Here is a 19412-nt window from a genome sequence, read left to right as displayed (position 1 = left end):
CTCGTGATATTTTTGCTATCCAAGTCTCCTCCGTTGCTTCCGAAAGTGCTTTTAGTGCGTCGGGAAGAGTTCTAGACGATAGAAGAACAAGGCTAAAACCCGAAACACTTGAAATGTGTGTTTGCTTCAAGGATTGGTTGGATGCCGAAACTCGTTCTCAAGATCGTACTTATGCACAAAACGACGACGATGAAGGAACGTCGACTCTTTTAGTTCTCATACTTCTCAATCCACTCAATTGGCGGATGAACTTGAACCTCTAGGAGACGAAGACGAAGATGAAGACGAAGGCGAAGACGAAGACGACCAATAATAATTACATGATTACATATTTACATTATACACTATTGTATTCTTTTTGTATTATCGAACTTCGTATTCCGTATAATAAATGAAGTTATTCAATATTCATACACTATTGTACGATTTTTAATTATCATCACTTATTTTGTAATTTTGTATTATTGAATTATCGTACATTCGTACCGGCTACCGTCATATAATAAAATAAGTTATTCTTCAATTTTTTGTGTTTTCGGATTATCGCACTCGTATTTTTTTTTATTATATGCATTGTTGTTTTTAATTCGTTTTTTTTATCATTTATTTTTTTTTTTTTTAAAAAAAATAAATAAGAGTGGCACGGTTAGGCCCGCGGCCCGGCACGGCACGACCCGCTAGGCACGTGGGCCGTGCCATGCCGTGGGCTGGGGTGTGCCAATTTCAGGCACGGCACGGCACGCCGCGGAGCCGGCACGGCACGGCCACCACCCCGGCACGGCCAGGCACGGCCCGCGGCGGCACGGGCACGGCCCGTGCCCATGTTTAGTGTTGATTCGATAAGGGTTAGGGAATGTTCTCAGCTTTAGTTTAGTTCAGTTTAACTCTAATAAATTCAGTTCAGTTCTATTCTTATTTTAATTTCTTTCTCTCATAAACTATTCAGTTCAGTTTAGTTTAGCTCAGCTCCAATAAGTTCAGGTCAGTTCAGTTTAGCTTAGCTCCAATTAATTCAGTTCAATTCAGTCAATCAGAACAGACCCTTTAACTTGGTAAAGAAATCGCATGTTTGATCCCTACAACAATAATTGAGTAGAGACTAAAGAGCCTAAAATCCGGATTAACATAAAGGTAAAGTAGTGGGAACACCGGAAAAAAAAAATGCATTAAAATTATATTCTCTTCACCTTATTTTTTATGAATTGAAATTATTTTTCTTTATTTAAACTATATTTGTTGTTTAAAACAACTTATTTTTACTACTCCCTCTGTCCCCAAAATTTCGACCCTTATAGCCAAATTTTAGTCATAAAATGATCATCTCATTTGCATTAAAATATCCATTAATTTGCAACAATATTACTTTTTCTGTAAACTTTTTTACAACCTTATGTAAATTAATCTTTCATATACTTTTACTTAGATAGAGTTGATCAAAACTACCCCAACCCACTAGCCCGGTCCGATTTTGGGCAGCATTTACCAGCCTGAAATCGGGTCGGACCCGATCCGGATTTTTTTTTTATTTTTTTGAACGGCCTTGGGAATGTATTTTTATGCTATTTTAGTTTTTTTTTTGGCCCCGCCCAAAAATGGCCCGAAAAGCTCGCATGGCCCGACCATTTTGGGCATGAAAATTTTGGCCCAAAGTTAGACCCAACTCGAATAATGGGCAGATTTTTATGCCTCGCCCGACCCAAACTCGGCCCGACCCGCCCCGCCCATTGATCATGTTTACTTTTACTTCTTTTCATTTAACTTTCTTAATACCCGCAAAAATAACCCCAAACGGTTGTTTTTTCAAGGATGGAGGAATTAATTAAAACTTATTTTGCTTAACTGAAATTGTTTTTAATAAACTAAAACTATTTTTTCTTAATTGATTTAATAATATACATGTTCTTTAAAGTTATTGAATTATATGGATTAATACTTATCTTTGATGATATTCATTTTTTTTAACCAAAATTAACCTATTTTAACTTAATAATATTGTATTAATTAAAGATGAAGAGAACAAGGCCCAATAATATTGTATTAATTAAAGATGAAGAGAACAAGACCCAATAATTTACACTTGAAAATCGCAAAAAGTTATGAAACCGTAAAAATATAAACACTAACTACACTGATTTACGCGTGTTTTTGTCATAAATTCCTAATTTTATTTATACAATTTTCAAGAATGTATTAATGCTTATATATAGCCTTTAGGGCTACATATAGCATTACCCTATTTTATATAACTCTATAAAATTCACATTTTGGTCTTTATCCTTATTTTTTTCCTAGAAATTTGTGCAATGTTTTATGGAGTGATTAATCGGAAAAGCAAGAAATGAAGATGTGTTCTTTTCACCTTATTGTCCTTATATTTGCTAAACTTTTTATTTATTTTTTTTATTTTTTTTAATGAGCTTTGTTGAACTTTGATTTTTTAAATTTTTTTTACCGAATTGTAAATATTTTTTATTGAATGAAAAGTTAGGTTTATGCTATTTGCTTCCTCAAAAAAAATAAAATAAAAAAAAATAATGCTATTTGCCTCATTTTTACTAGGGGTGAGCATGGGACGGGTACTCGTACCGTTAGTACTAACGGTTCGGGTACCTGATAACCAAAATCACTAAAAGTGATACCCATAGCCGGAACCGATAAGTTCGAGTACCCGGATTTTCGGATCGGTTATCGAGTACCCAATAAGATATCCAATAATGATAATTAAACTTAATTATGTAGTTATTATGATATAATTTACAACTAATTAACAACAATACCATATGATCTTGACCAAATTATTAATAATATTACTAATCATTGATATTATAAAGTGATTATGAAGTAAAGTAAAAGTTTAGATTTATATTAATAGATTTAAGTAGGGAAAAAAAGTAAAAAAAAATGCTTATCGGATCGGATCGGGTAACCGTTAATTTTAAAATATACCCATAAACATCTGATAACAAATTATCGAAACGGTTACTTGAACCGTTATGGTTATCGGATTGGGTATCCTAATTTTCGGAACGGTTACGGATCGTTTTTCGGGTTTTCGGTTTTTCGGGTAGTTTTGCTCAACCCTAATTTTTACTAGTTTGATTTGCATGCATTGTATGTTTTATATTTTAAAATTAATTCAACATCATGAATATAACCCCAAATTTGAAAATGATACTTAATCAAATACTCGCTCTGTCCCTGTTTTTTTTTTTTTTTTTGCTCTATTTGACTTTACACGGTGTTTGAGACGTGAGTTATAACGTGTATATCTCCATTTCTATAAGCGTAAAAAATATAAAAACTTGATATTAATAAAATACATAATGAGACGAATCCAACAAGATCCCACATGACTATATTACGTCTTTTAGATTAATGAGAATTTGGGGTCAAAGTTATGAAAAGTTGACTCAAATAATGGTTATGGAGCTAAACAATAGGGACATAGGGAGTATCTAAGTTAAAACTTAAAATTAATAACCAAGCTAACAATCAAACAAATACAATGCAAAGTTATAGTTTGTCTAATTTGTGACCATTGGAATATGCAATGTTAACATTTTTATGTCCAATAACTAGAACATCAAGATAACTGTTATCAATAACAATTTGTTAAGGCACGCATACTTTAGTTTTATAATTGAGTATATGTTATGCATCTAGCTAATGACCCTAAGAAACCAAAGAAAAATCCCACAAGTTCTGCTTCCAATGGTTATTTTTTTGGCATGACTAACACAGTTGTACACAATGCACCCGCAATACAAAAAGACCACATCTTGTTTTTCATTGAAGGGCGCTACCAATTTCCTTTTTCGTGTTCTGATGATAGAGCACATATTTTGATCAGTTCAGCGCCTTTATACAGTCTCCATCTCCAGCTAAAACATTGGCCAGCGATTTATCATCAAATGCATATTTGTCAGAGAAATAAGCAAGCAACTGGTGACTTCCTTCCTCGGATATAAAACCCTTGTCCTTGAGTAACAATACAAATTCACCTGATCGGTCCACATCTCCTTCATTTTTCAAGTACTTTAGACAGGCCACCGTGTTTTCCTTGTTAAGCTTCCAATTTGATCCAGCCTTAAATTTCAGGAGAGCAGACTGCATTGCTTCCACTGCCTTTTGCATCTGATTCCTCTGGAAATAACCTAATGACAACCAAAACAATGTTGATGCATTTGGTTTTTCCCAATTTTCCAAATTCACATTCTCTAGTAAGGCTTCAGCCTTCTCAACTAGACCAATTCTGCAGTAAAAGCTGATCAAGACATTTGGAATACGAATATCTTTGTTAAGATCACTGGCTTTCCATTCCTTGAAAATATTTTCAGCGGTTCCAATGTCATCAAACTTCAATATTGAGCTCAGGATGCAGATGTAGTCTCTGTTGTAAACCGTCAATTTTTTGCATTCATTCCACGTTCTTAGCACTTCTTCCTTGTTTCCTGCTGTTGCATAAAGAGTAAGGAGACATGAAAAAGCCTTATTCTTGTTCTTTTCTAATAGTATCAACTTTTCTGATTTTCTAAGTGACTCCAAAGCCTTGTCTGCATATCCCGCTCTAAGAAATTGATTTGCAGCATTAGCATATGTTTGCCAACTAATATTGGACTCTGTATCAGATTCTATTCTTGTCAGAACTTTGTCAATTTCTTCGACATCGGAATTAGCTCCAGAAATATTCAGCAGGATGCCATAAGTAAATTTATCAAATTTTATATGTTTTGACTCCATATCATGAAGCAAGGCATCAGCTTTCTCATGGTTTCCTGTTTGATAGTAAAGGTTCAACATAACATTGTAATTCACAATACTCACAGCAGATCCAAATTCCCTCATCTTATGCATGATAGCATCTGCTTTATCCACACATTTTGCATGTGCATAGCAATTGAGAAGTGCACCATAAACTTCAACTGTCCTCATCTGCTTTGGAGTATTATTAAAGTAATACTCTGCTGCTTCAATTCCATGGACCTTTGCAATCAAATCTAGACGAATAGCAACATCACCAACTAAGAGATCCATGTATCCTTTGTCACTCATCCATTTGGATACCTTTAAAATAGAAGAAATAACATTGAAGAAATAAGCAAGGCTGCTTTTGCATAATAAGAAATACAAAAGAGCTAATGTCTTATTGAATGTCAATTTCTAAGAGGTCCTGAATCTCACTATTAAAATCTTACACAATAACCACATCTGCACATCAGAACTGAAAAGGCTATTATCACCACAAGTTCTTTGTACAAATACAGAAGCAGAAATACACTGCCTATTTTGGCAACAGCAGAAATTACGTCTAATAACAATTAATCAAGTCTAATGATCTGCTTAAAAATCAACGAGCTCGCATAAAAAGAGAGCAAGGTGTACAAGATATTAAAGCAAAATAATACAGCAGTTGTTTCATTAGTAGCTCGGTGAAATGAGTCTGAGAAGGTAAATTCATCTTTGTTTCTATCTTTCCCCAACACATCTAGAGTTCTAGACCATATATGATTTTATATTATGTTAAGTGTGACATTTCAAATTTAGATCTTAAAAAAAAAAAAAAAAAAAAAAAAAATCTTGTCAGGCTTTTTTGCTCCAGTTATGTGGGCGAACTAAAACCTAATGACAGAATAAAATTATGAAGCATCACTAATTTCATAAAGTGCAGAATGCTTGCTTGGCCCAAAAAATAAAAAAAGGGCATTCAGATAAGGAATAAAACAAGAAACAACCCTCTACTTAAAACTATGTACAGTTATGGACAAATTACTACTTAAAACAGTTACAAGAATGCAGTATCTTATTTAAGTAAGCGCAGAAAATTGGCGAGCAGTGGTATCCAGTTTACACTTTCAGAAAGAGGTTTGAGATTGGATGATTTGTGATGCTGAGTAATACAGCAATCACTTGGCACTACCCTCTTGATCTACTACCTCATAAAATTTGTACTCCTTCCTCTTTCTCTAGTGCTTACCTCCCTTGACAGTTGACAAACTATCCACTTATCACGGTAAAGATCGCTCCTCTAAGTGGTCTATAGCCTTTCGAAAACCTGTTAAGAGCATCTTAGCATGGCTTTTACATGCTATTATGGAATTTAATGACCCACCAAGTAACAAACCTTTTGATTACAGTTAGAGTTTGAGATCACTTAATATCTACATACTGTATAAGAAATATCCAATAGTACAATTGATTAAATTTATAGTTATGACAATCGAAAATCAGAAACATCAAGTTCTCCTTAATGAACAGTTTTGTGCAAAGAGGTTGTTGTACTATGAATAAAGCAATGTGACACTGTGATGGGTTTTTATATATTTATTTATATATTTATTTATATATTTATTTATTTATATTTATTTATGTATTTCTTTTCCCTTTTCTATTTTTTAATCGAGTTGCCATAGTTTCATCAGTGCATTCAGAGTCTGCAGATGAGTATGGCTCATAAACTCTGCCTTAGCTCTTGACCGATCAGATAGGGCTGCTGACCTGCTATAAGATTTTGATTAATAGCCTTGACTATTGGTTAGTAGCCATGTTATACCATTTTGCTAGGACATTGTTAGTACCGAGTTGTCTTAAAAAAAGTTAAATACTACCCCCGTTTTTTTTGTTGACACGTTTTGACTTTAGCACTATTCACACACCCCCTTTAGACCGTGTTTTGTGTTGTACACGTAATGAAAAATATAGTCATGTGGGATTTTGTTAGATTCGTCACGATATATACTTTCAAAATATCAACTTTTCATAATTTTTGCTTATCGGCAATCAAAGATATGAATGATTGAAATTGTGCATTGACAAACGTGACTAAAGAAAAGTGTCAACTAATAAAAAACGGAGGAAGTAAATAAAGAGTTAGCCTACCAACCTTTATAAGGCGGTGGACAGGCAGAGGTTAATAGGCAGCAAAGGTTTCCATCCAAAGATGCTATTTACAATATCCACTAGTAAATATTTGAATCATTCTTGGATTAATTGTTATATCAGACAGATTAAGAACATTAGATACTGGAATTTCGGACATATAATATGCAGTTTTTGTTATTAAGAAAAATAAATAAAACTAAGGGCCGGTTTACATTTACTGAGTTGAGAATGGATGAACTGAATTGAACTGATTGGAGCTAAACTGAACGGAATAGATCTGAAATGAATATATTATGAGAGAAGGAATTTAGGAGCTGAACTGGAGCGGAGCTGAGGTGAACTGAACTGAAATTAAGCTGAAGTGAAATTAAGTTGAAGTGAACAGGCCCTACCCTAATACACAGCCATTTGAAACTATTTCATACAACCACTTAATTAACATTTATCAGTTGGATTCTAGACAATCTGAAGCAGAAAACCATTTGTACTTTCTTTGTTTGAGTATAAGAGAGAAAGCAATGGTTTTATATATTACACCCAGGTCATTGCAAAAAGAGCAATAGTTTGTTCTCGAATGCTTCACAAGAGAAGAGCCAGACACAATATGCTAACCTCTTTTTTAGAGGATGACTACTTATTGGCTTATTGCTAGCCAAAGACCCATAATTAGCTACTGTCTACAAGCAACTAGACGATGCACTTGTAGAGCTTAATCATCAACCAAAATCCGTGACCTATGTTACTTAGACTCGGCTAGAAGTATCTGATACAGGTACGCGTTCAAGTATCAAAAGCGCCACACGGCCAATTTATAAAAGATTCAACATTACTTTTGTTCAAGTTAAAGTGTCTTAATGTCATACCCACGTCTCGGGTACTCGAGGTAAAATTATGAGTCATGATTAACAACTTAACATAATCAAAGACTTATATTACCTAGATTCTTCATTTCACCATAGTCACACTTCTCAAATAGTGGACACCCTAATCAAATTCATGGATTCAGTCACTTGGGCACTTATTTTCTATAAAATTTCAGAAATTCATTACATAACAATTGAAAATCATACCATGGTAAAACAAACCAAAATTCAAAAAACCCCAATAAAGCTTCATTAATGTACATTACATTATAAACAAAGCACAACAAAATAAATTTGAAAAAAAAAAAAAACACAAAATTTACCAAAACACAACATATGAAACTATTTAAGAGAGAGAAAGAGTGAGAGGAATGGACCTGAAGAGCATATTGGTAATGGCGAAAATGGCGAAGCTGTTTAATAATGACACGAAGTTCATTCTGAGTAACAGGAAGACCCTCTTGAATCCACTGATCAAGTACTGGTTGAGGTGATTCACTGGGTTTTCCCACTGGAAATATTCTTCTGTACAATCCTTTGTTTCCTTGAGTTGAGTACCAGTTTAACCCAGAATTTACCTTTCTCAATGAGAAGCTTGGTGTTCTACTGATTAAACGGCATAGTTTCATCTTCAATTTGGAAAAGTATGTTTAACTTGAATACTAGTATCTATTGAATGAATAGCTAAATGGGGTTTTGTTGATTTTTCAGTGTTGGCCCTTGGGTATATGGTTGAAGAACTGTAGATGGTACTGGGAGTTGGTATGGACATGGACCGGCCCATGTCCCCATGACACGGCAAGGCACGACTCAACATGATTTATAAGGTACTTTTTTTGTTCCAAATTAATTTAAATCGTGTATTATTCGGTGTTTACATAATTTGCGTTGAATGCGTTTTGTGATTTCATGTTAAGAAAAAACATAAAGTCATGTGAGGTTTTGTTAGATTCGTCTAAAAATCTATTTTTTCAAATATCAAGTTTGTATAACTATTGTTATATATAATCAAAGAATATTTGCATTAGAAAGTCTGCATTGTTAAACGTGCCTTAATGAAATGTGTAATCTATTACTGAAACGGAGGAGGAATATTTTTGGAAAAGTATGCATGATAGTTATGTTAAATGTGGGTTGGACACGAAAGCATGATATCATACGGTGGCACGTGGACATAGCTTGTGTGTGGAGCACCCTTTTGTATATTTTGGAACGGTGAAGCATGACTTCTGAATCTGCGTTTAGTACGGGAGGTCGTACTCTAGATCCATTTCGGAGCTCTCTAACTCCTAAGGTAAAATCTCTGGTATAGTGTTTCTTCTGTTTTTATTATCTTCTGGTATAGTGTTTTATGCTGTTGTAAATTGTAATATTTGCAGTTTGAGTATATGCTGGATTTTAATCTTGCTGAAACTATGTTTACAGAATCTAATGCCATAATCTCTTGGACTATAGTTAGCAATAGTTGCTGCATCATACTAAGCATTTTAATCTTGATATTTCACTTACCGTAATGTTGTCTTTGTATTAAGATGGTTCAAGCTCTTATTTGCTCACAAGATTGGTTAAGAGCAAAAGGATTGCCAATTATTGATGTGGAGGAAACTTTGAAAGAGTTAGAGGAAATTGAGAAAGGTAGTTATGTTATTAAGCACTTTTACTTATTTTTTTTTATTATTATTACTTATTAATTATCAATACAATCTAATATAATCTATTTTCGTTTTGATTTAGATGTGCAATGTGGCGATGTAGACAATGAAGTCGTATTTGTAGACTCGTTGGTTTGAAGCGCGTGATTGAAGGGAGATAAGGGATCAAGCATACTAATATAATCAATTTTGGACTTTTTTTTTTTTTTTTTTTTAATAGAATCAATTTTGGACTTTAAGTAACTTGTTAAGTATGGTTTATACTATGTTTTGATGTATATAATAAGTAGATAACTATGGTTTGTACTAAAAAAAAAGGTCAAAAGTTTGTCCAAAAACAAGTTCAAAACAGGTCCAAAGTAGGCCTTTATAAAGAAAGAAAAGAAAACAGGTCCAAACCTGAACCGGACCTGGACCGGTTGAAACAGGTCCATTCCAGGTCTTTAAAACAGGTCCGATCCAGGTCCAATCCGGTCCCGGTCCGGTCCGGTTCGGTTTTGGACCGGTGTTCACCCCTACTTGTAGATAGGCAGAGCTAAATCATGTTACAAGCATAATACTTACACAATGCATTCTCCTTTAATCCTTTTACTTGATGTTATGTTTCTTTACACATTTAACAAGCAGGGTGATTTGATGTCAATTACCCAAGATAGACACTATATACTACGTATCACTTTTTATATCCATAACTTTTAACTATCTACCAAATTTATACTCGTGGTCTCATACACTCGATCTTTCCCATTCATACTTCAATTTGGATGAGTCCAATGAAAAATTCGTTAAACTATTTATTTTTATACAATCACCACCCCAATACATTGCGTATTCTAATCTAAAGAAATTTCTAATTAGCTTTTCATTTTGTGAAATTGATATAAGTATTTTTACTGAGAGTATCCTTAATAAATGTTTATATACTTATATATGGTAGAGAAGATTTACAATTAACCTTTTCTAAGGAAAACTTGGTTAACAGTTTACCCTAAAGATGATAGCTTAAGAGAAAATTACGTTTAATTAAATCGTTATTAAGAATGTGATTTAATCATCTTTCTAAGCTAATCTATATCTACGTCTATACTTCGTATTTAACAACACAAATCATAATTTTCCATATGACACATATCATCACAAGTCACTCACATATGACACATGTTACCCCTTTTAATCTTTTTGTTTAAGTCTTTATGCATTTTATAACTTGCAAATTCAATTAAGAAAATGAAGTGTTTTTTTTTTTTTTTTAAGAAAATGAAGTGTTTCATTTCCATCATAATAAAATAAAGTTGAACCAATTAATATACATTACATAAACATATGAATTAAATTATATAAAAATTGTCTTTTCAACTCCTAGATTTAAAATATAACTTAAATCAATATGTCATTTCATATCCTACAATATTCATATATATATACTTAACTAAATTCCTTTATCTTTTTCCACCGTTTCACCCTCATTCTTTTTTTACTTTTAAGTTTTAGCAATGAAAAAATTACTTCGTATTTCATATCAAAAGTTTCAACTATTGAAAAATATACCTACATATGAAATAACATAGGTAAGAACCCGTGCATCGAACGGGCCAAAAGGCTAGTTAGTTTTAAAGAGATGTCAAACCATTTCAACCACATTAGAATATTAATACAAAAATAATTTATTGTACTATGTTGTTATTAATTACTCCATGTCTCCATGATTAAGAGTTGTGAGTTGGATGAATACAGACAAATCTATAATACGTTTCTTATAATCTTGGCATAATTTGTTCCAAATTGTTTAACTACGGAGTACTAATAATGATAGAGGTTGATATGTATCTTTCACTTTTTAAAATTTGCCAACTTTCAACATCTCATAAGTTGACCTAATTATCCAATCAACATAATTGGTTTTTTTTTAACCTTTTGGCCACATTACATTGGTTGTGACGTTTTTGATATAACATGAGATTATTATCAATGAATTGATCTATGATGTCTTGGCCAGCCTAATTTTCTAATAATTCTTCAGATTTTTTTATGGGGGACATTAATACATATGTATATTTATTTATTTATTTATTTATTTTAAGGGAATATGTCAGCAAGTATTTAAATTTATAACGTCACCCAAAAAACAAAAAAAGCCTAATGCGAATAGCCGGTCTACTTTATATATACAAGTCCTATATATATACAATGCATGCATAGATATCAATAGAAATACAAATTGGTACAATTTTTCAAAAATTGGTTCTTTATAAATCAATTTGACAAAATATAACATGAATATTGAATAGTTGATGTCTTGTTTTAAAAGTAATCAAATTCGAGAACCAATTAATCGTTAGTTTGTACCGATTGTATTAAGCTACTTTTATTTAGAAAATAAGCTAAAATGACTTCTTTTTTTTTTTTTTTTTTTGTTAATTCTCTAGGATTATGTAAACAAAACTAGGCAAATTTTAAAAACAATAACTAAATCAAAATCTCAAAATTTCACCAAAAAAGGGGCAAAATGTACGTAGCATTTACATATTACGTAGTGTAATCCGATAGTATTCAACACCATAAAATTTAAGATTTTTCAATAGCCGATTTAATTTGCACCAACTTTTCAATAATTTTAGAGCATAACTCATCGATCTATCAACCTTTTATGAGTAAATTTTCACCTTCTATTAAGTAACGTTTTAAGAGAATGTATGAACGATAAACTTACATATTTTGGTGATGCTGTTTTATTCAACTGACCCCCCTGCAATTTAATACGTCAATCAAGATTGTTAAAAATTATTTATGTCCTAAAAAAAAATTGTTTATGTTATATAAATTGTATGAATGGGCTCCTTATAAACCATAGGTTACATGCATATTTTTATTATGGTAAAACAGATTACTATATATTATGAGAGATTTTTTTTTTTTTTTTTTTTGAAGGAATTTTAAGAGGTTAATCAATTATAAAAAGGAAAAAAATTCAATAAAAAATACAATTAGGTGACTTATTTTACACCCAACTTAATAAGTCTCATTTTATTGCTGTTCTTTAATAATATCCACATTGAAAGTCTTAATTTGATTCTTTTTTCCTGACAAATTTTGGTGAAATGATTTACCTTGCTCAATATTCAATACGAAGTATTTGCTATTGACCGCATACATCTAATACACACGGCTAATAGTTGGTCCAAGAATACAATAAAACATATGCACAAATATATAATCCTATAATTTAGAATTTTCTTGCATGAATTTTCCTCGTCCATGTCATAGATATTGGTCTATTGTTGTCTTTTTGATATTATAGAAGGTTGGATCATACCAACTCAAGTATTAAACCACGACTATAATTGCTTAATTGGTCCATTTTGGCCGACGTTTAGTAATACATAGTACTTCTTCGTGTATGCGAATTTAAAATCCATCAAAATAAATGCTCCCTATATTTCACAAAAATAACATTCATTTACTATTTATGCGCTCAAAATGTAATACAAATGTCCAGAGTTTTATTTGATAATGTATACAAGAGGAGGAAAAAAAAATAATTTACGATCTTGTTATATTCGTCGTAGTCTATATCTTCAATTTGTATTCATGTCATATCAATTTAACCATCATTTTTTTCATTCCCAAAGAAATAAAAAAGACTTTTTAATGTTACTTCAATTAATGTCTACGCTATAAAATTGTTACGTTGTCACGACCAACCTTTTTATGATACATTGTTACTCTGTTAGTTTCCATTTGCATTAATTTTCTTTTAGTAATCTGATCACATCAACTAGGAATATATATGGACTATGGTGTATAAAGCCATGCATGAAGCTAAGGTTGTATATAGGGAGATAAACATAAATAAATGAAATAAAACATTAATTGTTATTATTTTTAAATTATATTTAATCGACACATAGTATAGTTTTATTGTAAATTCAACATCAATGTGAGAACATAGTTTCAAAGATTGATTGAAATAGTTAGGCAATACCAATTGCGGGCATATTAAAAATTTCTATGTTTGCGAATAGTATATTCAACTGAAATTTGTTTCTCTACTAGTCTAGACTCTAGAACATAGTGGGTATTTTAAGATCGAGGTAGTGGATTATATATACACATATATACTTGTATGAATTAACAACAACTAGTGGTAAACTCCACATACACCTCTTAATTCCATAATTAAGACATAAATAACTAAATAAGGGTAATTAGTACAAAACCAAGCCCACTTAGGCCACCTTACCAATATTAAGGAGAAATTAGGGAAAAAAAAACTACAAAACCAAACAGGCCCTAAGTGTATCTTGCTCATACTCTATGAAAAAAAATTACTAGTAGATAAATTGAAACCTTTGTGAAGTGATTGGTGATCTTACCTTTAGTTCACCATTTTACTTTATTTAATCGGTTTATATTTATATTTTTGCATTATTCATAATTTAATTAGCTAGGTCTCCGATCCGATATTCATTGCATAGCTCTGATTTTTTATTGACCTATTGTGTTTGTTATATAGCTATATGATTAATGTAAAATTTGTTTTGGACTTACCGTGCATGGCACGAGTCCTAAACTAGTTAGTACAAAACCAAGTCTACTTAGGCCACCTTACCAATATTAAGGAGAAATAAGGGGGAAAAAAAATTACAAAACCAAACTTAAAATATACCCTAATTAAGTACTAATACTAGTCAAGAATCAGACATACATGTGCTTTTCATGATACCCTCATAAAAAATATAGACCTATTTTTATCATCTTATGCTTTAAATTTGCACGTCTCTTCTTAATTCACATTACTTCACCTTAAACCTCTTCTCTTTTCTTTCACTCTCTTAAGTCTTAAACAACCATGGCACCATTGTCCTTGACACAATGGTGCATCAACCTACCACGTCGAAAACCGCCTCCTTTGTCCATGCTACCCATATGTTTAGCTTGTGTTACTAGCTTCCTCATCCTTTTGTACATGTCTTACACTTTTGATAACTTCTTTCACCTTACAAAAATTTTTCCTGCTGACACTCCAACACTTGTACAACTACCAAAGCTAAATGATAGTATTAGTAATGATTTGTTTGTTACATTTCCGGATCAAAATGGTCCTCCGATCACTCGAGTTCTCAATGAGACGAGTAGTGTTAATGTTAATGAAGATGATCATTTAATTGTTAATGATACTCAAGAAAATTCAGTGTTACCGAATAAGTTGACCTCGCCCTCACAACGTAAGTACATATTTTATTCTCTTATTTATTTTATTACATTTCAATTTATTTTAGTATAAATTTCATTAATATACTTCTATTAATTTATATAATTAGCCAAGAGAGTGAGGGATAGCTCAAGTGGTTAGGGTTTCTCTCCCGTTTTCAGGAGATCTTGGGATCGATACTCATCCCTGCCCTTGTGACTCTCTAAACACCAAAAAAAAAAAAAAAAAAAAAAAAAAAAAAAAAAATAAATAAATAAATAAATTAGCCAAAGTTGTAAAGTTACGTATGTTGTATTACTCTATGTTTTGTTTATAGTTTCTATATATCCCCATCATTTCCCTATCGTTTGAGGTAAATAAACATAAGCAAGTATATAGAATTTGAAGTCCCCTAAATAATAATAAGCTAAAATATGCACCCATTTTCTCGTCAAAAAAAAATTAAAAAATTATGCGCCCATTTACTCCGTCAAAGTTAATTAATAGTGGAAATTGGAAGTTGACTCTAATTAAGCTTTAAAATAAATAAACAAATAAAGGTAAACAAATAAAGTGCATTAGCTATTGGATATTGAATTCATGTTAGTATTTATTTTTATTTTTATTTTTAAATTGTTTGTGTTTAGTTGGTTAAGTCTGAGTATCAAACCTTGGCTATATCACTTATCCTTCGTACGTACCTTTTTCTACACCTTAAGTTAAAGATAATTTTATAAAAATAACATACATATTTTGGAACTCATATAGTGATATAGTATAACGTAATATTCAAAGCAAAAACCCGAAACCCGGCCACACATCACTAATTAACAATTAAATACTATATATAGTTGGCAATTTGGCATTAATATGGTCTACAAAATAGATTTGTTTTTATAAATCAAAGGACATTTGGCATTAATTTAGAAGGGATCAAATGATTTGAATTTCTTGGCAGCCCTTAGCGAATCATATTAGAGTGAATTTACTATTGTACCAACTGAATTTTGTATATTTGATGCTAAATTGTTTTATGTAAGAGTAATATAATAACACTACAAGAATAAAATTTGGAAGCTAAGGTCGTTCCTCACCAACCATTTGAAATGTTTGGCCTCTAGATATATACTTCGTATATCATGTTACTTGTGTTAGTTGTTACTTGTTTTTTACTAGAGGACTTGTTAATTGTTAATTGTATTAGAATAACTTCTAAATCCAAACATTGTTTTTACCATATAGATTTAGAAATTAATAAATAAATCATGTTACATGCATGTATTGCCATTGGACTAAATAACAGATATTTATTTTCCTCTCATTAATGGAGTGACTTCATGGTTTCTTTTACACAAAACTTAGCCCTTAATCTTGATATTATATAAATGAGTCAAAGATCAAAGCTAATAATTTTTTATCAATGGCCATCATATGCAATTTTGATTATATTATCTTTGACGGATTTACAATAATTTATTTTATAATTTTTAATTTTTATTTTTTGTAAGATGGATGTTACTTAATTTTATTTTTGTTTGTCCTATTTGCTTCTTAAATTAGCTTGCAGAATTTTTAATGTAATTTTTTTTTAATGTATATCTTAAATATTTGGAAAAAAAAGTTAAGACAAAAAATTAAAGAAGACCTCACATAACTTGTTTAATTTTACAGTATATATTTATCCTAAAAATATTAGATTTAATAAGCATTTGAATCTTGTAAGGATTCCATATAGGACTATCAAATAGAAGCGAAGGAATTATAATATTTTATGTCTTGCAATAAGTTATTGTGGGCATAATAATCCAAGATTTGTTACATACAAGTAGAACATATATTGATAATTTTGGTATAGAATTATAAATCTTACAATTAATTTTCTTCAGAAGTGCAATTATGTCAATCTCAAACTCTTAAAGTTTTGACAAGTTATTGTAGGTTTTTCTACGAAGTTCCACAATCTAGAATAATTGAAATTAATTCCAAGCTAGAAAAGGAAAGTAAACCTTTTATAAATCATCAAAAAATGATACTCTCAAAACAGAAAAGTAATTATTTTCCAAAATTATTGTACTTGTCATCTTTGAAGAATTGCATTTTATATTTTTATTGAGTTGATGCATGAAAGTGACTTGAAAGGTTGTTTTTAATTTTGAAATATATATAGACAAGAAGACGAATTAAATTTCGTTCGCTATCATAACGTAAGGTGTTGGAGAACATGGTTTACTCAATTGACTTATTGATGTATTTAGTATTTGATTGTGATACGTTTCCATTACAATTTCTATTTTTGTGTATCTAATTATATGATGATACCTTCAATAAATGTAACCAACAAAATTTAATTAGAATTCAATGGGTATAAACCAACATTTACACTAGTACAATTTTATCACAAATAGTATAACTTGTGCTTAATTTTGGGGTAGGGAGAGGGGTGTACGTAAGGAGGTGGAATTGTATGATTATACTCCGTATGACAAAACTAGCAATGCAAGGCACAATAAAATTGTCATAATCCGACAGGATGAATATTAACCATTGATCTTTTGTGGAGGGTCTAGATTTATTGAACTTTATAGAGTTCAACTCTAGAGGATCCAAATATAGGTCCTTTGGTAAAGGCAAAAATAATTTTGATGAAACTGCTCATGTAATATATGGACTAAATTCTTAATATCAATTTAGAATTTATCGCTTATTTTTGTAATTTTAATTAGTTAACGTTTCTTTCTTGCTATCACCTGTTCTACTATGAGGACATATGTTAGTCCCTCCATCCCCCAAATGGTTGGGGGTTCGACCGTTCAATCCTCATCTCTTCATTCCTGTAATAGGGTGGGGGCCTGGGGTATCCCCCATATCTTATAACCATTAAAAATAAAATTCCTTGTTTTACAATTATATTAAAATTTAAACCTTTCGTAATTTTTTTCCTTTTATTAAGTTTTTTTTTTTCCCTCTTGCTAGTTTATATATACCATCTTTCTAAAGTTTATCCATTTTATGGTTTTTTTAGGACCCTCTATGAATAAGCCACACAAGACAAAGTATAACGAAGAAGTTTACCATGACAAAGAAACCTTCTTTCAAAACTACAAAGAAATGAAAAAAACCCTAAAAATCTACATATACCCTCACAAAAAAGATGAACCTTTTGCTCATGCCCTACTTCCAACAGATGATCACTATAAACCCGGGGGTAACTATGCAAGTGAAGCATACTTCAAGAATGTACTCTTCAAGAGCCATTTCGTCACCAACGATCCCTCTGAAGCAGACCTCTTCTTCTTACCCTTCTCCATTGCTAGCTTGAGGCATGATCGAAAGATCGGAGTTAGTGGCCTCTCGGATTTTATCCTTAACTACATGACCAAGATTATTCAAAACTACCCTTATTGGAATCGAACCGGGGGTGCTGATCATTTTTATGCTGCTTGCCATTCTATTGGTAAGGTTGCTATGGAGAAGGTTGATCAAGTGAAAAGTAACGCTATCCAAGTAGTTTGCTCATCTAGTTATTTTCTTACCAATTATTTTGCTCATAAAGATGTTTCCCTCCCACAAATTTGGCCAAGGCATGAAGAGCCTCCAAACCTTGCTTCACTATCTAAAAGGTAAGACTTACTTATTACTTTCTCCGTTTCTTTTAGTTGACACGTTATTTTAGTCACGTTTGTCAATTTACAAATTCAACTAATAATATCTTTAATTACCGATAAGCAAAAATTATAAAGAGTTTATTTTTTGAAAATATATATCGTAATGAATTTAACAAGATCACAACATGACTATATCTTTCTATTACATATAAATTACAAAACACGGTCAAAAAGAATTGTCTGAATAGTGTTAAAGTCAAAATGTATTAGTTAATAAAAAAAAAGAAGGTAGTACTATATATGCTTCGTATTTAAGAATGGAAGACGTGTTACGACAATTGTTACGTTTTAAAATATAAGTATGCATGACGTTCACATCATTGGTGCAACATTGCCTCGTATAGGAAAAACATTTCAACTATAATTAAAAGAAAGCGCAGTTGTTCATTTAGTCTTTTCTTATCCAGTAAACTTAAACTAACTTGTTACACCATGTAAAATTGAAGTCATTTTGCAACATAGCATATGTTCGTTGTTGCATTTACACATTACAAAAAATCTAACATATTTTTGTTACATTTCTTGATACTCAACAGAAAGAAACTGGCCTTCTTTGCCGGAACAGCAAACTCACCACTACGAAAAGCAGTGGTGCAAACATGGGAAAATGACTCTTCCATCTTTGTTCGCGGTGGGAGGTTAAAAACACCATACTCGGAACAACTCCTAGGAAGTAAATACTGCCTACACGTTAAGGGATTCGAGGTAAACACAGCTCGAGTAGGGGATGCATTTTACTATGGATGTGTACCAGTTATACTAGCGGACTACTATGATCTCCCTTTCATGGACATCATAAATTGGAACAGTTTTTCCGTTGTCATTACATCTTCAGACATCCCTAACTTGAAGAAAATTTTACTAAGTATAAGCCCTAAGAGATACTCAGTTTTGCAAGCTAATGTTTTGAAGGTTAGGAAGCATTTTCAGTGGAATGATTCTCCTCTTGATTTTGATGCTTTTTATATGGTTATGTATGAACTTTGGCTTAGAAGAAACACTATAAGAATCATGTCTTAATATTCTATAAGGTCATTTCAGTTAGTTGATGTAAATTGTGGTTAATAATCTTTGTAATAGTAACTACATTAAGTAAAAGGTGAATTGAATTTGTAGCATCTTGAAATAGCAGTTGTATTTGTAGAATTGAAGGATAGAATTA

General features: G+C 31.6%; 2 protein-coding genes across 2 annotated transcripts; one reads left to right on the top strand and one right to left on the bottom strand.

The window, feature by feature from the left end:
- Positions 1-3626: 3626 nt before the first annotated feature.
- On the bottom strand, positions 3627-8407 carry LOC145599396 (pentatricopeptide repeat-containing protein At2g20710, mitochondrial-like). The gene is made up of 2 exons (XM_081655787.1): positions 8120-8407; positions 3627-5064 (listed from the first exon to the last, which is right to left on the bottom strand). Exons 1-2 carry the CDS (start codon positions 8369-8371, stop codon positions 3847-3849), a joined length of 1470 nt encoding a protein of 489 aa, XP_081511913.1. The 5' UTR covers positions 8372-8407; the 3' UTR covers positions 3627-3846.
- Positions 8408-14243: 5836 nt separating this feature from the next.
- Positions 14244-19270, top strand: LOC145599480 (putative glycosyltransferase At5g03795). Its single transcript, XM_081655854.1, has 3 exons — positions 14244-14529; positions 17608-18205; positions 18787-19270. The coding sequence occupies exons 1-3, from the start codon at positions 14244-14246 to the stop codon at positions 19268-19270; spliced, it is 1368 nt and encodes a 455-aa protein (XP_081511980.1).
- The last annotated feature ends 142 nt before the right edge of the window (positions 19271-19412 follow it).

Source organism: Chenopodium album, chromosome 20, assembly GCF_948465745.1.
Source record: "Chenopodium album chromosome 20, dcCheAlbu1.1, whole genome shotgun sequence".
NCBI classification, from domain to species: Eukaryota; Viridiplantae; Streptophyta; class Magnoliopsida; order Caryophyllales; family Amaranthaceae; genus Chenopodium; species Chenopodium album.
Note: the sequence above shows the minus strand (reverse complement) of the source record. Positions and strands in the feature narration are given on the sequence as shown.